Source organism: Gastrolobium bilobum, unplaced genomic scaffold, assembly GCF_033153095.1.
Source record: "Gastrolobium bilobum isolate Gb01-03AN ecotype WA unplaced genomic scaffold, APGP_CSIRO_Gbil_v1 utg1155, whole genome shotgun sequence".
NCBI classification, from domain to species: Eukaryota; Viridiplantae; Streptophyta; class Magnoliopsida; order Fabales; family Fabaceae; genus Gastrolobium; species Gastrolobium bilobum.
The window spans coordinates 120,799-141,968 of NW_026896003.1; the positions used below are offsets into that span (position 1 = coordinate 120,799).

At 38.3% G+C, this 21,170-nt stretch overlaps 2 protein-coding genes and 1 non-coding gene across 3 annotated transcripts; 1 reads left to right on the forward strand and 2 right to left on the reverse strand.

Moving 5' to 3' along the window:
- Positions 1 to 3,406: 3,406 nt before the first annotated feature.
- Positions 3,407 to 3,979, reverse strand: LOC133297206 (agamous-like MADS-box protein AGL62). Its single transcript, XM_061496304.1, has one exon. The coding sequence runs from the start codon at positions 3,977 to 3,979 to the stop codon at positions 3,407 to 3,409; it is 573 nt and encodes a 190-aa protein (XP_061352288.1).
- A 12,769-nt stretch (positions 3,980 to 16,748) lies between these two features.
- Positions 16,749 to 16,855, forward strand: LOC133297215 (small nucleolar RNA R71). Its single transcript, XR_009749612.1, has one exon. It is a non-coding gene; the product is annotated as a small nucleolar RNA R71 (small nucleolar RNA).
- Positions 16,856 to 19,015: 2,160 nt separating this feature from the next.
- LOC133297207 (MADS-box transcription factor 8-like) lies at positions 19,016 to 19,342 on the reverse strand. Its single transcript, XM_061496305.1, has one exon. The coding sequence runs from the start codon at positions 19,340 to 19,342 to the stop codon at positions 19,016 to 19,018; it is 327 nt and encodes a 108-aa protein (XP_061352289.1).
- Between the last annotated feature and the right edge of the window lie 1,828 nt (positions 19,343 to 21,170).

Genomic DNA, 21,170 nt, shown 5'->3' on the forward strand with positions numbered 1-21,170 from the left:
AAAAACAAAATTTTTCGTATGCGGAATTACACATGCAATCAAGAATCATGCTTTATGGCATGTGATGTTACCTTTGTTTGTGAGCTCAAAACTCCAAGACGATCAGTGTTAGGTTTGAAGGGTTCAAACCCTCTAACGTTGATCCACACCACCCACGTCAAGATGCAAGAACGCTTTCTTGAAAGCCACCAATTGACCACCACAGAGAGGCTTGCTATGTGCTCAATAGGTGAAGAAGGAGGCTAGGTATATGTGTTTAGAAGAGTGAAGTCTCCAGCATGAAAACTTCACAAGAGTGGGAATGGTGTATAGAAGAATTGGCTAGGTTCTTTTGAAAAACCTTAAGGATGAACTCACCAATTCAAATTCAAACATTTAAATTCAAACGTTCAAACATTTAAATTCTAAATTCAAATTCAAATTTCAAATTCAAATTCAAATTTCAAATTCAAATTTCAAATTTCAAAATTCAAATTCAAAATTCAAATTTCAAATTTCAAATTTCAAATTTCAAATTTCAAATTTCAAATTTCAAATTCAAAATTTGAATTTCAAAATTTAAATTCAAATTTCAAAATTCAAAATTCAAAATTCAAAATTCAAAATTCAAATTCAAAATTTAAATATTTGATAATTAATTTAACTAATTAAATTAATTAGTAATATCTTGGACCATCCAAGCCCATTAACAATACCATGCGCCCTCTCCCTCTTAGGTGGGCTTCCAAACTTCATCTTGGACTAACAACCATTATTAGGCCCAATACCTTTAATGCTATATCATCATGACATTAAGGTGTTAGTGTGTGACCCATTAGGTCCAACATAGCCACTGACATAAATGGGCTCGCGCCCAACAAGCCCACAACCCATTTAATGATAACACAGAGCACTAGCAATGCTTTGTTGCCCCAGAGCTAGTTAGATTAATGACTTGATCATCCTATTACATATATTTGGTTGCCGTATGTATTTCTTTTGGTAAACTTTCCATAAAACCTAGGGTAAGGAAGCGTATCAACCCTTGCGGTTTAGGGTAAGCTTTATTCGAAATAGGGAATCTTCAATTTACTGACTCTAAAGGCAGATCATCTCATGATCTCTTTTACTATGCATAGATTCCCGAGTCCCTGTAAATGTCATCCTGATTTCTTCGATTTACAGATAACCTAATCTCTCACAGAGATTTGATGAATTCCTTCAGCTTATCACCCTAGCCCTGTGCTCTTTCAGGACAAGCCCAACAATATACCTATGAGTCTCCATGTCTCAGGCAGACGAGGTAAACAGTTAAAGCATGCATTCTAGAACACAGTCTAGGAAATAACTTCTGGTCTAAGGAAAGACATACCCAAATATAAAGAGACTACTCTAATGATACTCTCTGTGAGATTTTCTCATAGAGTCTCTTTTGTGGGTCTGTTCAGTGCGAGCTATACCCTTATAGATCCACCCACGACTTTAGCTAAGACATCTCCATATCTGTAGCTCGTGAGATTTTTACCTTGCATCCGAATACAAGTAGATAAGTCGTGCTTGTCTAACCCGAGATCACTGATCCCCATTCTCAGTGTCTCTAGACTAGGAACATAAAATTAGGAATAAATATCCAGTATCCTTGAATCCTCATGATCGTGATCTCATCACAGATACAAGAGATATCTATTTTATTCCAAGGGGTTTATCCAGTTACTCATATAAAATATTAACAGTAATATTGAGACAAAATATGAAACATGATAAATAGTGCTTTTATTTATTTGCGACAATACAAAGGTCCACATATGTCCTTAATCTAATTAAAAGATTGTCTCTAGGACATCCATATACTAACAGATTTTATGGTCCTTTTGAAGTTCCGGAGCGAATCGGAAAGGTAGCATATCGTCTGAAACTACCTGAAGGGTCAAGAGTCCACTCAGTCTTCCATGTATCGCTCTTGAGGACTTTCATCGCTAATGGGTACCACAAGGTCCACCCTGTAACCGCGGACCTCCAAAGCACTCAACCGATGTATGTTCCAGCAGCTGTTATAGTTCAGCGTGTTATCTGGAGACAGGACCGTGAGATACCCCAAGGACTCGTACAATGGCAAGGATTTCCACCGGAGGAGTCTACCTGGGAAGACGACAAGATGGTGTTTGGGAAAGGAGTTTCAAAGATTCAACCTTTACCGTTTCCTTTGAACGACGAGAGTAAAGAAGGTGTAGAGGAAACAACGGCTAAAGGAAATGTGCTGGGACATCCAACTGACTTGGGTTTAGAGTACAACATTAATTTAGCCGCAGAGCCAGGCAATCAAATCGTGGCAGTTGAGGGACCACATGCCTCTTCCATAAGTCAAGGGTTAGTAGCCACGAGCTAGCTCCCACCCACGCAAACACTCCAAAACCTTCCCACTGACAGTTTATCTGGGCCAGTGGACGAAGCTATTGGGCCAAGACATCTTGAAGACGAGATTGATTTCATAGGGGGGATGTTGTGAACCAATCTATTGGGTCGAGGATAGCTAGGCCCAATCGAGTTAAGAAGCAACCCAGTTATTTGAAGGATTATTTCCAATAAGTTAATTGGCCTATATGATTAATAGAAGTTGTGGTAATTAGTAATGGAAGGTAAAATAGAAAAGATTGTAACAGAATTGGTTATATAGTCCAAGGAGGGGCGTGAAGAATAGACAGAAAATTATTGGACAATCTCTCTCTTTTTCTCTCTCTCTCATCATTTTTCTTCTTCTCTTTGACATTTATCTCCTTCTTTCTCAGATCTAGGTCCTTACAGAAACTCTATGACTCACCAATACACTAATAAAGATTGCATGAAAAGAACCCAACATTGCGATCAAATTATAAATTTGTAGCCAAAAATCTAAAAGACTAAAATGCAACGACAATCTCTCACTACAATCCCACCCACAAGCACCTCTTTCTCTATACTTTCCAAAAACCGTATCCGAACGTTGTTTTCTTTGGTGGAGTTAATCTCGTTGATCTCTAACTATGAGTGTGAAATTTGATTAAATTGTTTTTTATTTTTAGAATCTACCTCGATAACACTTTGGTTTTATCAGTCTTTGAGGTGTTGCTTTTATCTTGAATATTTCGTTAGAAAGATAAATGAACAAGAAAAGTTATACTTACATTTTTTTTTTTTACAACTTCTTACAACCCTGTCTTAACACCGTTGATTTACGCCAATCAACGGTTATTAATTATTTATTAATTCATAATAAATGATAACCATTGATTGGCATAAATCAAAAGTTTTAAGATATGGTTGTAAGAAATTATAAAAAAAAAATTAAGTATAACATCTAGTTAACCATATGCTATTAACAATAACCAAAAAACTCTTTGGAACCATGGAATTAGTACAATCCAGCACGTGACATCCGCATCCACTCAATTCAAGATTTGATATCTGTGAGGGAGGAAACAATTGAAAGTGGTTGTGGTCGCAGTGAATTAAATTTCTTCTCTTGTCCTACAGCAACCAAATTAAGCTTCAAATTTTCCAAAGAAGCCTTGAAGTTCTCAAGATCGCCCAAACTCATCTCCTCAATCGAATTTTCCCACCAAAAGTTAAAGAAGCTATCAGTCATTATTTGTGACATTTCTTGCAGATGCATCTTTCTCTCCTCCAATTGAGCCTCGGAGGCCTCATATTGTAGAATTAAGGATTCAAGTGCCTGTTGCTTCTTCCTTTCATCATCACGGACATATCGGTTGGGATCCGAATACCTTCCTGCAACGAAGCGTTGAATGACAGTGTCTGTACTGGGATAGCCACAAGCATGAAGGTTGCCATTCTTCTCAGAGTTGATGATCAATGCTATTTCTGCCTCGCATAGAATGGATAATTTAGTGACTTTGTTGAAAAGCCCTACTTCATGTTTGGGGAAAGTCATTCTTTCCTTGATCTTTTGTTCCACTTTCTTGATTTCAAATTTTCTCTTGTGTGTGTTTGGCTTTGTTGCCATGTTTGTGTTTGCTTGATAAAGACAGACTCACTGTGATTTAAGAAAAGAGAAGAGAAATGAGAGTTGATTATAATGAGAGAGACTGTTTCTATATATAACCCTTTGATTACCTATTCACTCAATATCTTTACATATCTAACACATATCTTGCGTATCAATAGCTGTATTCACACAACTCACAAGAGTATGCTTAAATATATTTCATTTTTTAATTAGTTATCGCTATTAATACATATAACTGCCTATCTGAAAGTTATACAACTTCCTTTTTTTATGTCCGTTACTTCGATTTCCGAATTGATCCCAAAAATCATTCATTACTTTATTTTATTATTATTATTACTAGCTACCAGAATACCATATTTTATAATTACTTCCTATTAATATAACCCGTTTTGATTTTACAACATCAAATTACTTTTCGAGTGAAAAGTTGATGGACATACAATTGACTGGTTTCATCATTGTTGATATTTATTAGCACTACTTTTTATTAGACATAAAGATAAATCAATTAGTTGACTAGAGTAAAGCAGCGACTTTCCTTTAATTTGTACAAATTTTTTATAAGTAATTTAAAACGGAAACAAGAGATTCTACTCAATGTAATCAAAATCGAGATATTACTTGACATGTAAATCATGGAATTGAAGATATGGATCCTAATATCTCATTTAAAATACAAAGTTATACTCAAATATATAAATATATAATAATAATAATATTAATAATAATAATAATAATAACAACAACGTAACTCAATTTTTAGATCTATCATAATTTTATAATAGTATTATTATTTAAAATCCACATATTACAAACAGTGTTGTGAAACCCGGGTCGACTCGAAATTTGGCAAACCGATCATCGGACCGGTTCAGATCAAGCGTTGTGTAAGAACCCGCACCGCTAAATTAGGAATTTAAATAATTTAATTGTGATTTAAGAAATAATTCCATAATTGACTTTGAATAAATATGGAAAGAGCATAATAATTATATTAAGTCACTTTTCAGAAAGAAAGTGAAAACACTGGGTATTTCACGGTATAAATGAATAACGGCGAAATAATCCAAAAAATAGAAATAAAAATATGAATATTCCTAGAAAAATATCTAGGTGAATATAAAGTTTGGGGTAAAAATAATAAACAATGATGTCAGAACTAACACCGACTATTTCGCTGTATAAAACGCGTACCAGTGAAGCTTGTCTACGAAGGCAGGGGTTACACTATTGATTTGTTTATCTTGCCCCTGGCCTCTGTTAATCTGATTTTGGGTATGGATTGGTTGTCTCAAAACTGCGCAATGATTGATTGCCGCAGAAAGATGTTGATATTATCTCATGAGAAGCCCGCTGTTTGTCCGTCTCCTTATCTGTCTGTCTGTCAAGATGTTAAGTCCTTAAAGGTTGGTGATCTTGGTTATGTGTTCTTGGGTGGAATTGTTGGTGATAAGGAAGAAGAAATTTCAAATATTCCGGTGGTTAATGAATTTGCTGATGTATTTTCTGATGAGATACCAGAGTTTCCACCTGAGAGGGAGATTGAATTCTCCATTGACATGTTGCTTAGTATGGGGCCTATCTCTTTGGATACATACCGGATATAGCCACTGGAGCTGGCTGAGTTGAGGAAGCATATTGAAGAGCTATCTGCAAAGAACTTTATCAGTCCGAGTGTGTCTCCATGGGGAGCACCAGTAATATTTATAAAAAAGAAGGATGGTAGCATGGGATTGTGTATTGACTATCGGCAATTGAATAAGGTTACGATTAAGAACAGGTACCCTTTACCCCATATTGATGATCTTCTGGACCATTTGAGGGATGCTTGTGTGTTTTCGAAGATTGATCTCCGGTCCGGATACCACCAGATCCGGATTAAGCCGGAGGATGTGTCTAAAACGGCGTTCCGATCCAGATACGAACATTTTGAATATCAGGTGATTCCTTTTAGGCTTACTAATGCCCCGACGATGTTCATGGATTATATGAATCGCATCTTTAAACCATATCTGGATCAGTTTGTTCCTCCGGGCTCTGTATTGATTCCTATCCTGCTCCATCAATTCCATTCTTCCAAGGTAGGTGGCCATGCTGGAATCCGTCGAACACTCATCCGGATTAGTGCCTCTTTCACCTGGAAAAACATTAAAAAAGGCATTCAGGAGGACAAACAGTAGTGTGAAGTATGTCAAAAGGCTAAATCTTAGAACCATTCACAGATATTCTCGTGGTGGTGGACAGACTTACTAAAGGAGCTCATTTCGTGGCCTTACCATCAAAATATTCAGCAGCGAAGGTAGCTCAGGTATTTTGGGACACGGTAGGGAAGCTACACGGACCCCCAAGATCCATAGTTTCAGATCGTGACCCCATATTCACTAGTGAATTCTGGAAGACTCTTTTCAAGTTACAGGGGCCTGCGCCTCACTTTTCCTCTGCATACCACCCTCAATCTGACGGCCAGACAGAGAGAGTGAACTAGAGTCTCGAACAATACCTCTGTTGCTTCGTGCGTGACAACCAGTCAACATGGCATCATTTCCTCAGTTGGGCAGAGTTCTACTATAACACTGAATATAATCGATCCACGCAAACCACCCCATTTCAGGCCACGTATGGACGTTCTCCACCTTGCCTTTTAGCTTTCACCTTGGGATCCACTTCCCTTGAAGCGGTGGACACAGATCTCCATCAGCGCACGCTGGCCCTAGCATCATTGAAACAGAACTTAAAAAAGGCACAAGCTTTAATGAAGGCATAGGCGGACCGCAAACGTAACGACCATACCTTTCAAACCGGAGATCAAGTACTCTTGCGACTTCAACTATATCGTCCGTTGACTATACACCGAAGATCGTCACACAAACTTAGTCTATGATTTTATGGTCCTTTTGAAGTTCCGGAGCGAATCAGAAAGGTAGCATATCGTCTGAAACTACCTGAAGGGTCAAGAGTCCACCCAGTCTTCCATGTATTGCTCTTGAGGCCTTTCATCTCTAATGGGTACCACAAGGTCCACCCTGTAATCGCGGACATCCAAAGCACTCCACAGATGCATGTTTCAGTTGCTGTTGTAGCTCAGAGCATTATCTGCATGAAATACTAAAGTCTTAAGATTACATCAGAACTCTAGCATCTATCCCTTGAGTACTAGAATTCTGATGTTGAGATTATCAAATACAGAAGTCATATAAATATCCCTGTTCTATACTACTTCCTTGATAGAAATAATTAAATCAGAAAATCTCAAATCAAGACATGAAAAATACTTCATCATATTAATCAGATCAACATAATATTATCATGGAGTTCTATTGCATTCAGACTACAAAGATTCTACTCAGACATGACCAAGGAATAGATAAGAGAAGAAGAATCAAACTTAATTTCCATGTTGAAAGTCTTCAATCTCCAAACTATTACAAAGAAATCCTAATACAACAACTAAAACACTAAGAGAATTTAGAGAGAAGTCAGACTAAAGTTTAAGAGAGAGAGAGAAAATATCATATTTCTCAGATCCAGATTTTCTTCTAAGTGTCAAGGCTTTGCCTTTTATAGTGTTACAATTAAAAACAGAAAACTGATGTGGGCGCTAAAACGTCCATAAGTGACCGTTTTAGCGTCCATGCTTTACGTATGCTCAACTGCTTTTAACTGACTCCAACGCTAAAACGTTAAGGAATGACCGTTTTAGCGTCCAAACTTAGTGAATGCTCAACTGACTTTAACTGACTCCAACGCTAAAACTCTTGATTTGGACGTTTTAGCGGTGGAGACCAGAGTCCTTTTTCCACTTCAGGGCGCTAAAACGCTTATTGCAGGCCATTTTAGCGCCCAAGACCAGCAATTTTCCATCTTCTAAGTGCAGCAGCGCGCTAAAACGCTCTGTGTGGGCGTTTTAGCGCTCAACACTTAGGCAATTTTTCTCCTCTTGAGCTCCAGAATCTTCTTCCTTCTCCAGTTGTCTTTCAAGCTTGCTTTTCCTACAAGAATCATACAAATTTCCAATAAAGCTCTTGAACTTGTAATTGAGGACATTTTAGGACATTAACCTTTTTTTTTCATCATTTAATCACACAATTTGATCCTAATTCCTGCTAAAAACCATGATGAACTAAGGGTTCATCACAATTCCCATATTTGAATATTGTTGTCCTCAGCAATAACTTTAAAGACAGAGAAAGACTTGAGATTCTTTACACATGAAATTTATGAGGTTGGATTGAAATATGACAGATCAACTTTCCAAGATACAATCTAACAACCCAGCAATCTATCTTTTACTATGACTTGCTTAACCTCATCACATGACTTTCAACAGATCAGTAAGATGAAATGCAGAGACCTTCAACACAAAACACCCCCTCACTTGGAACTTCTCAAAAATTGTGAGAATAAAGTCTCTTGCACTCTAGTATCTAAGGGTGTACTCATCACTCAATCTCCATTGCACTCAAACTACTATAAGCTTGCCCATCTTCTCACTTTCCATAGTGACAGTGATTCATAAGCCGAACAAAAGAGGCTTTGGTGGTATGACTTGACTAAGGATAGGATTCTGTATAGGAGAAGGAAAATGGCTTGGCACGTAGTTGGCTAACGGTAGGATTTGATGTTGCAGAAAGTTAGATAGATGAATCATATTCAGATAAGAGGAGGATCACTATTGAATTTATCTATGTACTCCTTAATCCTTCTCATTCTCTTCTTCCTTTTCATTTACTCTTTTCACCACCTTTTCTACAACTTTTCTTTTTCTTGAACTTCCTTCCTCCTTTTCTTCCAACTTTCAACACTTTGTGTTGTTTTGATTTCCCTTTTTCCTCATTTCCTTTTTCTTTTCCTTTTCCAAACCAAGCACTTTGTGCCTTTACTTCCTTTTTCTTTTTCATTCTTATTTTTCTCCAAATTTCCAACACTTAACACTTAATATTTTTATTCATTGCAGAAACACCTTTCTCCAACAGAACTTTCCTCCTTACCCCTTATCTGAACACATAATCTGAAAATTTAGGATCTGGAATAAGTGCAGGGCTCTTAGTTTTATCACAACAAGTTTAGGCTTAAGGCTTCCATGCAATAGGAAAATTTGGTTCAAAAGAAAAATGCCTCTATAAACTCTACTTTACAAACCGTGAACTATTTCAAGTTAGAAACAGAGCAAGTTCTAAAGTTACTCATACAGTGAAGTGCTCTCTGAACAAGTAAAAGTATCCAAAATAAAACCATAAAAACAGAAAATGTCTAAAAACAAAATGAGGAGTCTAGTCAGTAGACTCCTCATCATTAGTAAACCCCAAATATGAGCCTGGATCAGCAGTAGGCAAGGGGTTGTACTCAGGATCAATACCCCTGTCCTCATCCATAGCACCAGTATCAGCAGCAGCAGCAGCAGTGGTCTCTGTGGTAGTGGCATCAACACCAGGCTGTCTCTCTGAAGTGTGTGCAGCATGTGAAGATGTAGCACCATCAGCAGGCGCAGCTCCATCCACATGATCAGCATAGTGAGTCCGGGCAATTGCCTCAAAGGCTTCCTCCTCATCAGAATGAGGGTAAACAGCAGGCTGGTAATCAAGAACATCTAAGCCCTGAACCTCACATGTAGATTTCATCATCGTCACCATATATGTCTGAAATGAGTGCTGGATGGACAGCATAAACTGGAGACGCCTGCGCAAATGTCTCACACGGAAGTCAGTATTCACCGTCCATTGCTCCCCTGACCGTAGCCTCTCTTCTAACTCATCATCACTCGCAGCTGTAGACTTCCTACCAGGAGTCAATCCTGTGGCCTCCCCTCCTCCTATCTTCAATTGCTTTGTTATCATTGTGGCATCAATTGTAGGGTGTAATTTAGTTGGTGCCCCATTATCAGTAACATCTACACCAGCTTTCTGACAAAGCAACTGAATCAAGGAACAGTGACCCAAAGCAGCAGAGTCACTGTCAGAGTGAGCCATATCATAAATGATGTCCTGAAGAAGAATAAGAAGTTCCACCTTCGCCTTTGTCATGATAGTGTGAATCAGGACAGCTCTCTTCAGGATGACCTCTGCCTGGTTGGAAGAGGGCATGACATTTGAGATTACAAAGTGAAACCAGACTCTAGCCTCACCATTTAAATGCCTCAACCAAATCAACTTAGGAGCAACCTTATCTTTGGTTAGCTCCCAAGTTTCACCAGGTTTGGCTATAGTCTGTAAAATAGGCTCAGCTGCCCCCATCTTGGTCCAGGTTTCAAAGTTTGGGTCACTCCTCCTTGGTGGAATTTCAATATTCTGCCAGTTCTTCCTGAACTCACAACTGGCATTATTGATATAGTCACAGAACCTTATCTTCAGTAGCTTTTGGATGGTGTGAGCATCGTACTTCACTTTCTTTCCCCTCACCCAGCTAGTGAAGGTCCTCCTGCCTCCTTGATCTCCATTAAACGCATTAGCAAAGAATTCCCTTGCTATGTTGGGGCTGCTATCACCCAATATTTTTCCAAAAGTTACCCAATCTCTGGTCGTCAACTGAGACTGAAACTGAGGATATTCATCCTTTTCCGGGATGAATTTTCTTTCTCTCACAAATGGCCTCTTGGAAGTCTTGTCAGTATAACATTTCTCATGTTCCTCACTCTTCCAGAAATGAGCATCAAATTGTGGGGTAGGCTCAGCCGCAATATCTACACCTTGATCCACTCGGGCTCGCTTCTTATATCTCTTCTTCCCCTGTGTAGAGGGAGCTGGTTGAGAAGAAGAAGACATTGTGCCTACACAAACAAGAGAAAATCAGTCCAAATGTCAAACAATTACATATCATGAATCCAATTCCACAATTCCCAGATTTAGTACTCTTGTAGTGGGGAATTTGGATCAAAACATGTATGAATTACAACCCCACAATGCCCTAATGTAGACCCTCAATTTTGTATGAAACAGGGCCTGGGCGCTAAAACAGTCACACTGAGCGTTTTAGCGTCCTAGCCTTAAACATGTGTAAAAACTGGACGGGCGCTAAAACGTTGAAACCAGACGTTTTAGCGCCATGCCAATTTTTGGGTCAGGCATTTCCACGAACACCTTGTGTGTGTGTGTAATTGCATATGTGAATAAACATTGAGGGAATTTCTTCTAAACCCCAAATAGATGGAAACAACAGCCTTATTCAAACATAAACATTTAGTCACAATCTAATAGAATTATAACATGTTCATGAATCAAACTAGGAGCTCCCATGGTTGTGAAGCAAACCCTAAGGTAATCCAAATTGAAAAGATGAAGAGAAGTTGATGAATACCTGAAATGGGAGTGGATGAGATGCGATGAAAGATTGCAGCAAGAACTCAAGATGAAATGAGAGAGAGAGGTGGAGAGATAACAAGAAACTCAGATTATTGTGAATGAGAGAAGTGAGAGGGAAACCGTGTTTTATGAATAAGTGACGGGGCGCTAAAACGTTGGCTTACCAGCGCTTTAGCGTCCTTGTCCAGAGAAAAATGCACTCTTTGTGCAGTACAACGCTAAAACAGTCAGAATTAGCGCTTTAGCGCGGTTGGCCAGAGTGCCTGTATTGGTGTTGTTGGTGAACGCTAAAACGGTCACAGTGAACGTCTTAGCGCGCACAACCAGAGAGTTTCATCATAATGCAACTCTAGGGACGCTAAAACGGTCAGGATTAACGTTTTAGCGCCCAGCACGTAGCAAAAATTTTTCTTTGATTTTTCAAAAATTTTCCCCCTTTACTTCTTCATCTTATGGATATGGTATGAACATGGAATTACATACCTAGTACAGTGGGTTGCCTCCCACTCAGCGCTTGTTTAACGTCACGAGCCTAACGGGTATGATCTATTTTACCTCTAATAGAGCAACTGTCAGTAGTTGCCTATCCAAAGCACTTCTAACATATAACTTCAATCGTTGACCATTGACTGTAAAACTTCTGTCCGAATCCAAAGAACTGATTTCTACAGCCCCATATGGTTTCATGTCTTTTACCACACACGGTCCAGACCATCTAGACTTTAACTTCCCTGGAAACAGCTTCAACCTGGAATTGAACAGAAGTACTTGATCCCCCACCTTGGAGTCTCTAGGTGTGATCTTCCTATCATGCCATAGCTTTGTCTTTTCCTTATACAAACTGGCACTTTCATAAGCAGACAAACGAAACTCATCCAATTCATCCAGCTGTAATAATCTTTTCTGTCCCGCTGCTTTGGAATCAAAATTCAAATATCTCACAGCCCACAAAGCCTTGTGCTCCAATCCAACTGGCAAATGACATGCTTTTCCAAACAGCAACTGAAATGGAGACATCCCAATAGGAGTTTTGAAAGCGGTCCTATACGCCCATAAAATGTCATTAAGTTTCTTGGACCACTGGGTCCTAGCATTCCCAACAGTCTTCTCCAATATTCTCTTCAATTCCCTGTTGGAAATCTCAACCTAACCACAAGTTTGTGGGTGGTATGGAGTGTTTATTTTGTGCCTCACTCCATACTTAGCCAAGGCATACTCCACCATCCTGTTATCAAAATGAGTGCCCTCATCACTAATGATAGCTCTAGGGACTCCAAATCTGGAAAATATATTCTTTCTCAGAAAAGCTATCACCACCCTGGAATCATTGGTTGGTGTAGCTATGGCCTCAACCCATTTGGAAACATAGTCAACTGCCACCAATATGTACTTGTTAGAGTAGGAAGAAGGGAATGGTCCCATAAAATCCATACCCGAAACATCAAAGATCTCCACTTCCTGGATATTGTTCAACGGCATCTCATGTCGCCTAGAAATATTCCCAGTTCTCTGACAGTTGTCACATGCCTCCACAAACTTCTTTGCATCCTTGTATAAAGTGGGCCAATAGAAGCCACTCAACAATACTTTTGCTGCAGTTCTCTCACCTGCAAAATGTCCACCATATGCAGAACCATGACAATGCCACAACACATCCTTCTGTTCTTTCTCTGGAATACACCGTCTGATCACACTATCTGAACATCTATAGAAAAGATATGGCTCATCCCAAATGTATCTCTTAACATCGTGCAGAAATTTCTTCCTCTGTTGCCATGTGAAGTCTTTAGGCATCAATCCAGCAGCTTTATAGTTGGCGAACTCAGCAAACCATGGTGAGGTACTGATAGATAAGACTTTATCCCTAACCATCTCTGTGACAGCACATATTGCCAAAACATGTTCATCAGGAAACTCTTCTCTGATCACTACTTCCGGTCCTTCTTGAAGCTCTTTTTCTGTAATCCTGGATAAGTGATCAGCCACCAAGTTTTCAACTCCCTTTTTGTCCTTGATCTCTACCTCAAACTCTTGCAACAGTAACATCCAGCGGAGCAACCTGGGTTTAGCATCCTGCTTGCTTAACAAATACTTTAAAGCTGCATGGTCAGTGTAAACAATAACTTTTGATCCTAACAGATATGGCCTGAATTTGTCAAATGCATACACAATAGCCAGTAATTCTTTTTCTGTAGTAGCATAATTTTTTTGTGCATCATTTAAGATCTTACTGGCATAGTAAATGACATGCAACAATTTATTCACTCTTTGGCCTAGTACCACTCCTACAGCATAGTCACTGGCATCACACATTAATTCAAATGGTAATGAGAAATCAGGTGCCATCATGATAGGTGCAGTGGTCAACTTTTCTTTTAAAACATGAAATGCATGCAGACATTCATCATCAAACAGGAACTCTTGGTCCTTGACCAATAACTTGCATAAGGGCTTGGCAATTTTTGAAAAATCTTTTATGAACCGCCTATAAAATCCTGCATGACCAAGAAAACTCCTCACACCCTTAACATTAACAGGTGGAGGAAGTTTCTCTATCACAGAAATTTTTGCCCTATCCACTTCAATTCCATTCCTAGACACCTTGTGTCCAAGAACTATACCTTCTGTCACCATAAAGTGACATTTCTCCCAGTTCAAAACCAAATTACAGTCTTGACATCTTTTCAATACAGAATCTAAATTCCCTAGACATACATCAAAATCAGAACCAAATACAGAAAAATCATCCATAAAAATTTCTATGTATTCTTCTATCATATCAAAAAAAAATGGAAAGCATGCACCTTTGAAAAGTGGCAGGAGCATTGCATAAGCCGAAAGGCATCCTCCGGTATGCGAATATTCCATATGGACATGTAAAAGCAGTCTTCTCCTGATCCTCTGGTGCCACAGCTATCTGATTATACCCTGAATAACCATCCAAGAAACAATAGAAAGCATGTCCTGCCAACCTCTCTAGCATCTGATCCAAGAAAGGAAGTGGAAAATGATCCTTCCTGGTTGCCTTATTCAGCCTCCGGTAGTCAATGCACATTCTCCAACCAGTGATTGTCCTTGTGGGAATCAACTCATTATTCTCATTTTTCACCACAGTCATCCCCCCTTTCTTGGGCACTGTCTGCACAGGACTCACCCAAGCACTGTCTGAAATAGGGTAAATCATCCCAGCATCAAGCAACTTCACCACCTCCTTCCTCACTACTTCCTTCATAGTGGGGTTAAGTCTCCTCTGTGGTTGCCTTACTGGTTTGACCTCTTCTTCCATCAATATTTTGTGGGTGCAAAAGGAAGGATTAATACCCTTAAGATATGAAAACTGCCATCCAATAGCCATTTTATTCTTCTTGAGTACCTTAATCAACTTCCTTTCTTCCTCATCAGACAACATTGCATTAATGATTGCTGGATATGTTTGATCATCCCCAAGGAACACATACTTCAAATGTGAAGGTAATTCTTTAAGTTCTACCTTAGGTGCTCCTTTTGGAATGTCATCAATCTTCTTCTCAAGCTCTTCCACTTCTGGCTCTTCTTGGTAATCTTCTGTACCTGTCTCTTCTTCTGATCTTTCTTCCTCAACTGGGAATTCTTCTTCTTTATTCACTTCTTCCACAACCTCCTGTATCACATCCAATCTAAAACAATCCCACACATCAACAGGGTGCTTGATAGTTTCAAATACATCAATTGTAACTGTTTCCTCATCCACCCTTAGTAACAACTTTCATTGTTCAACATCTATCAAAGATCTTGCAGTTGCTAAAAAGGGTCTTCCTAACAATAGAGGACTTTCTGTGTCCTCTTCCTCCATGTCAAGAATCACAAAATCCACTGGAAAAATAAACTTGTCTACCTTGACCAAGACATCTTCAACCACACCTTCAGGCCTCTTGATAGATCTATCTGCAAGATGCAGAATAAGATTGGTCTCCTTCAAAGTGTTGATTCCCAAAGCTCTACATACTGTCAACGGCATCAAGTTTATACTGGCTCCCAAATCGCACAATGCCTTTCCCACCTCCACATCTCCTATAGCAATAGAGATACTGAAGCTTCCAGGATCTTTCATTTTTGTTGGAAGCTTTTTCTAGATTAGGGCACTACACTCTGCTGTTAGGGCCACTGTCTCACCATCAGTTAATTTCCTCTTCTTAGTAAGAAGATCCTTCATGAACTTTGCATAGTGAGGCATATTTTCTAGTGCTTCAGAAAATGGTATGTTAATTTGTAAATTTTTTAAGATATCCAGAAATCTTGCATAGTGCTGTTTCTGAATCTCTTGCTTCAACCATCGAAGGTAGAGAACTTTAGCATAGGGAGATAAAATAACTGGCTGTCCTTTCTTGTCAGCAATCTTCTTCTTTTCCCACTTCATCATCTTTTGTGGGGAAGCATTTTTACCAACTTCTACCTCTCCTTTATTCTTATCGTCCTTCCCTTCCTCTTCTTTCCCAATTCTAACTATAATATCTCTAACAACTACTTCCTTCTGACTTTTCTCATTTCTCATCTTCTCTACTTCATCATCAGTGACTACATCTTCAACCACAACCTCTTCTTCATTCTTTTTATTTTCCACATTCTTTTTCACTGGTTGAAGTACCAACCCACTTCTTGTCATAATTGCTTTACAGTGCTCCTTAGGATTCACTAATGTATCACCTGGAAATTTCCCCTGTGGTCTCTCTGATATCTGTCTTGATAATTGACCAATCTGGGTCTCCAAATTTCTGATTGATGCTTCCTGATTTCTGAAAGAAGTTCTGGTCTCCTGCATGAATGCAGTTGTCTCTTCCCTGAATGAATTAGACCCCTGGATATAATCCTGAGTTATCTTAGATAACTGAGCAAACGCTTTCTCCCATGCAGCAGGATCACTTGACTGCTCCTTCATATGTGGTGGTGGAGGATGTAATGGTGGGTTCAATTGATGGTTGGAACTATAGCTGAATCCTGGGTGTTGATTCTTGTTTTTCCATGGTGGCACATAAACATTCCTTCCCTGATTGTTGTAGTTCCTTTGATTATTCTGATCATACCACACTCCATTCACCTCTGCTTGTTCTGGTGATCCCCTATAATCACACTCCTCTGTCACATGGCCTTTGCCATAGATAGCACATACACTTTTGGTTTCCACAGAAGCTACCTTTTGTGAAGAGAGTTGCTTAATAAGGGTATCTAATTGTTGCTGCTGTTGTCTCTGTGTCTGCATCAGTTGATCATTCCTTGCCAACAGAGCATCATACCCATCCAACCTGATGATTCCTGTCCTTCTGTCAGCCACTGGGGCATTATCAAATTCCTGAGATGCCAATGACTCAAAGATATCCAAGGCTTCTTGAGGAGTCTTGGTAGTCAATGATCCACCAGCAGTGGCATGCACCAAGGTTCTAGTGTTAGTGGTCATTCCTTGCAGGAAGATTGCTGCTTGTTGCCATGCCTCAATTCCATGTTGTGGACATTTCCTCAACAAAGTCTTGAATCTCTCCCAAGCCTCATAAATGGATTCTGACTTTTTCTGCTTAAAGCTTGTAATCTCATCCTTCAACTTGGCCCTCTTGGATGCTGAGAAAAACCTCTGCAAGAACTTGGTTTGCAGATCATCCCAAGTTGTTATACTTCCTTGTGGCAATGATTGCAGCCATCTCCTTGCATCATCCGTCAGTGAATGAGTGAATAGTCTCAACAGAATTGCATCTCTTGTGACACCATTTATCTTCACAGTATCACTCAACAATAGAAAATTCTCTATGTGCAAGTAAGGGTCCTCTGCACTGGTTCCAGCAAACTGATCCTTCTGCACCAAATGTATCAAAGCAGGCTTCAATTCAAAGTTGTTGGGCTCCACTGTTGGGCGCACAACACTCCTAATTGGAGGAATCATTGCAGGAGTCATGTACTCTCCCAGTGTCCTCTGTGGTGGTGGTGGTCTGTGATTCTCTGCCATTATCTCTTCCTGACTAGATTCACCAATTTCTTGCAACTGCCACCTTTGCCTGGCTGCCCTTTTGTGCTTCCTCAATGTCCTTTCTAATTCTGGATCATACAACAACAAATTCGGATCAAGTGTACCTCGCATATACCAGAATCAAAATTGACCAAAAACTTAACATAAACTAAAATACTGAAAATAAAAGGATTCAATCTCAGAATTCTATGGTATGAATTAGTGTTGAAAAACAAATTCCCCGGCAACGGCGCCAAAAACTTGTTGGACGTTTAGCAAGTGCACTAGTCGTACAAGTAATAAAATGATGAGTAAAGATCGTTCCCACGAGGAATTGTATTCAAGCACCAATAAACCATAAAAAACTAATTTGAATCAGATAAGAGTTTGTAAAAATCATGAATAATTTGTCACCAAAAAATTGATTGTAAGTAATTTGACACAAAGTAAATATGGATTAAGAATTAATAAAACAACAAGTAGTCAGAAAACAACTTTCCTCCATAATAACCCATGTAAAAACTGATCATATGATGAATTCCTTTCCATGTGATGTTAATCAACCTTTTACTTATCATCAAGATGTAATCCCTTACTACCCTGATAGATACATTAATCAGAAACCCCAATCCCTTGGTGATCTCTTTCTTAATACATGCATGAAATACTAAAGTCTTAAGATTACATTAGAACTCTAGCATCAATCCCTTGAGTACTAGAATTCTGATGTTGAGATTATCAGATACAGAAGTCATATAAACATCCCTGTTCTATACTACTTCCTTGATAGAAATAATTAAATCAGAAAATCTCAAATCAACACATGAAAAATACTTCATCATATTAATCAGATCAACATAATATTATCATGGAGTTCTATTGCATTCAGACTACAAAGACTCTACTCAGACATGACTAAGGAATAGATAAGAGAAGAAGAATCAAACTTAATTTCCATGTTGAAAGTCTTCAATCTCCAAACTATTACAAAGAAATCCTAATACAACAACTAAAACACTAAGAGAATTTAGAGAGAAGTCAGACTAAAGTTTAAGAGAGAGAGAGAAAATATCAGATCTCTCAGATCCATATTTTCTTCTAAGTGTCAAGGCTTTGCCTTTTATAGTGTTACAATTAAAAACAGAAAACTGATGTGGGCGCTAAAACGTCCATAAGTGACCGTTTTAGCGTCCTTGCTTTACGTATGCTCAACTGCTTTTAACTGACTCCAACGCTAAAACGTTAAGGAATGACCGTTTTAGCGTCCAAACTTGGTGAATGCTCAACTGACTTTAACTGACTCCAACGCTAAAACTCTTGATTTGGACGTTTTAGCGGTGGAGACCAGAGTCCTTTTTCCACTTCAGGGCGCTAAAACGCTTATTGCAAGCCGTTTTAGCGCCCAAGACCAGCAATTTTCCATCTTCTAAGTGCAGTAGTGCGCTAAAACGCTCTGTGTGGGCGTTTTAGCGCTCATCACCAGCAAGTTTTGGCCTCTTCCTGTAGCAGGGCGCTAAAACACTCAGTATGGACGTTTTAGCGCTCAACACTTAGGCAATTTTTCTCCTCTTGAGCTCCAGAATCTTCTTCCTTCTCCAGTTGTCTTTCAAGCTTGCTTTTCCTACAAGAATCATACAAATTTCCAATAAATCTCTTGAACTTGTAATTGAGGTCATCTTAGGACATTAACCTTGTTTTTTTCATCATTTAATCACACAATTTGATCCTAATTCCTACTAAAAACCATGATGAACTAAGGGTTCATCAGGCCTCATATTGTAGAATTAAGGATTGAAGTGCCTGTTGCTTCTTCCTTTCATCATCACGGACATATCGGTTGGGATCCGAATACCTTCCTGCAACGAAGCGTTGAATGACAGTGTCTGTACTGGGATAGCCACAAGCATGAAGGTTGCCATTCTTCTCAGAGTTGATGATCAATGCTATTTCTGCCTCGCATAGAATGGATAATTCAGTGACTTTGTTGAAAAGCCCTACTTCATGTTTGGGGAAAGTCATTCTTTCCTTGATCTTTTGTTCCACTTTCTTGATTTCAAATTTTCTCTTGCGTGTGTTTGGCTTTGTTGCCATGTTTGTGTTTGCTTGATAAAGATAGACTCACTGTGATTTAAGAAAAGAGAAGAGAAAGGAGAGTTGATTATAATGAGAGAGACTGTTTCTATATATAACCCTTTGATTACCTATTCACTCAATATCTTTACATATCTAACACATATCTTGCGTATCAATAGCTGTATTCACACAACTCACAAGAGTACGCTTAAATATATTTCCTTTTTTAATTAGTTATCGCTATTAATACATATAACTGCCTATCTGAAAGTTATACAACTTCCTTTTTTTATGTCCGTTACTTCGATTTCCGAATTGATCCCAAAAATCATTCATTACTTTATTTTATTATTATTATTACTAGCTACCAGAATACCATATTTTATAATTACTTCCTATTAATATATAACCCGTTTTGATTTTACAACATCAAATTACTTTTCGAGTGAAAAGTTGATGGACATACAATTGACTGGTTTCATCATTGTTGATATTGATTATAATGACAATAATAGAAAGTTGATTGGCTCCATTAATATTAAAATTTTAAATTTAATTTATTAGCACTACTTTTTATTAGAAATAAAGATAAATCAATTAGTTGACTAGAGTAAAGCAGCGACTTTCCTTTAATTTGTACAAATTTTTTATAAGTAATTTAAAACGGAAACAAGAGATTCTACTCAATGTAATCAAAATCGAGATATTACTTGACATGTAAATCATGGAATTGAAGATATGGATCCTAATATCTCATTTAAAATACAAAGTTATACTCAAACATATAAATATATAATAATAATAATAATAATAATAATAATAATAATAATAACAACGTAACTCAATTTTTAGATCTATCATAATTTTATAATAGTATTATTATTTAAAATCCACATATTACAAACAGTGTTGTGAAACCCGAGTCGACTCAAAATCTGGCAAACCGATCATCGGACCGGTTCGGATCAAGCATTGTGTAAGAACCCGCACCGCTAAATTAGGAATTAAAAAATTTAATTGTGATTTAAGAAATAATTCCATAATTGACTTTGAATAAATATGGAAAGAGCATAATAATTATATTAAGTCACTTTTCAGAAAGAAAGTGAAAACACTGGGTATTTCACGGTATAAATGAATAACGGCGAAATAATCCAAAAAATAGAAATAAAAATATGAATATTCCTAGAAAAATATCTAGGTTAAGAATATCAAGTTTGGGGTAAAAATAATAAACAATGATGTCAGAACTAACACCGACTATTTCGCTGTATAAAACGCGTACCAGTGAAGCTTGTCTACGAAGGCAGGGGTTACACTATTGATTTGTTTATCTTGCCCCTGGCCTCTGTTAATCTGATTTTGGGTATGGATTGGTTGTCTCAAAACTGCGCAATGATTGATTGCCGCGGAAAGATGTTGATATTATCTCATGAGAAGCCCGCTGTTTGTCCGTCTCCTTATCTGTCTGTCTGTCAAGATGTTAAGTCCTTAAAGGTTGGTGATCTTGGTTATGTGTTCTTGGGTGGAATTGTTGGTGATAAGGAAGAAGAAATTTCAAATATTCCGGTGGTTAATGAATTTGCTGATGTATTTTCTGATGAGATACCAGAGTTTCCACCTGAGAGGGAGATTGAATTCTCCATTGACTTGTTGCTTGGTATGGGGCCTATCTCTTTGGCTACATACCGGATATAGCCACTGGAGCTGGCTGAGTTGAGGAAGCATATTGAAGAGCTATCTGCAAAGAACTTTATCAGTCCGAGTGTGTCTCCATGGGGAGCACCAGTAATATTTATAAAAAAGAAGGATGGTAGCATGGGATTGTGTATTGACTATCGGCAAT

Bases quoted from the DNA above. Each gene is read 5' to 3' on its own strand.
- LOC133297206 (XM_061496304.1), bottom strand. From the start codon at position 3,979: ATGGCAACAAAGCCAAACACACACAAGAGAAAATTTGAAATCAAGAAA.
- LOC133297207 (XM_061496305.1), bottom strand. From the start codon at position 19,342: ATGGCAACAAAGCCAAACACACGCAAGAGAAAATTTGAAATCAAGAAA.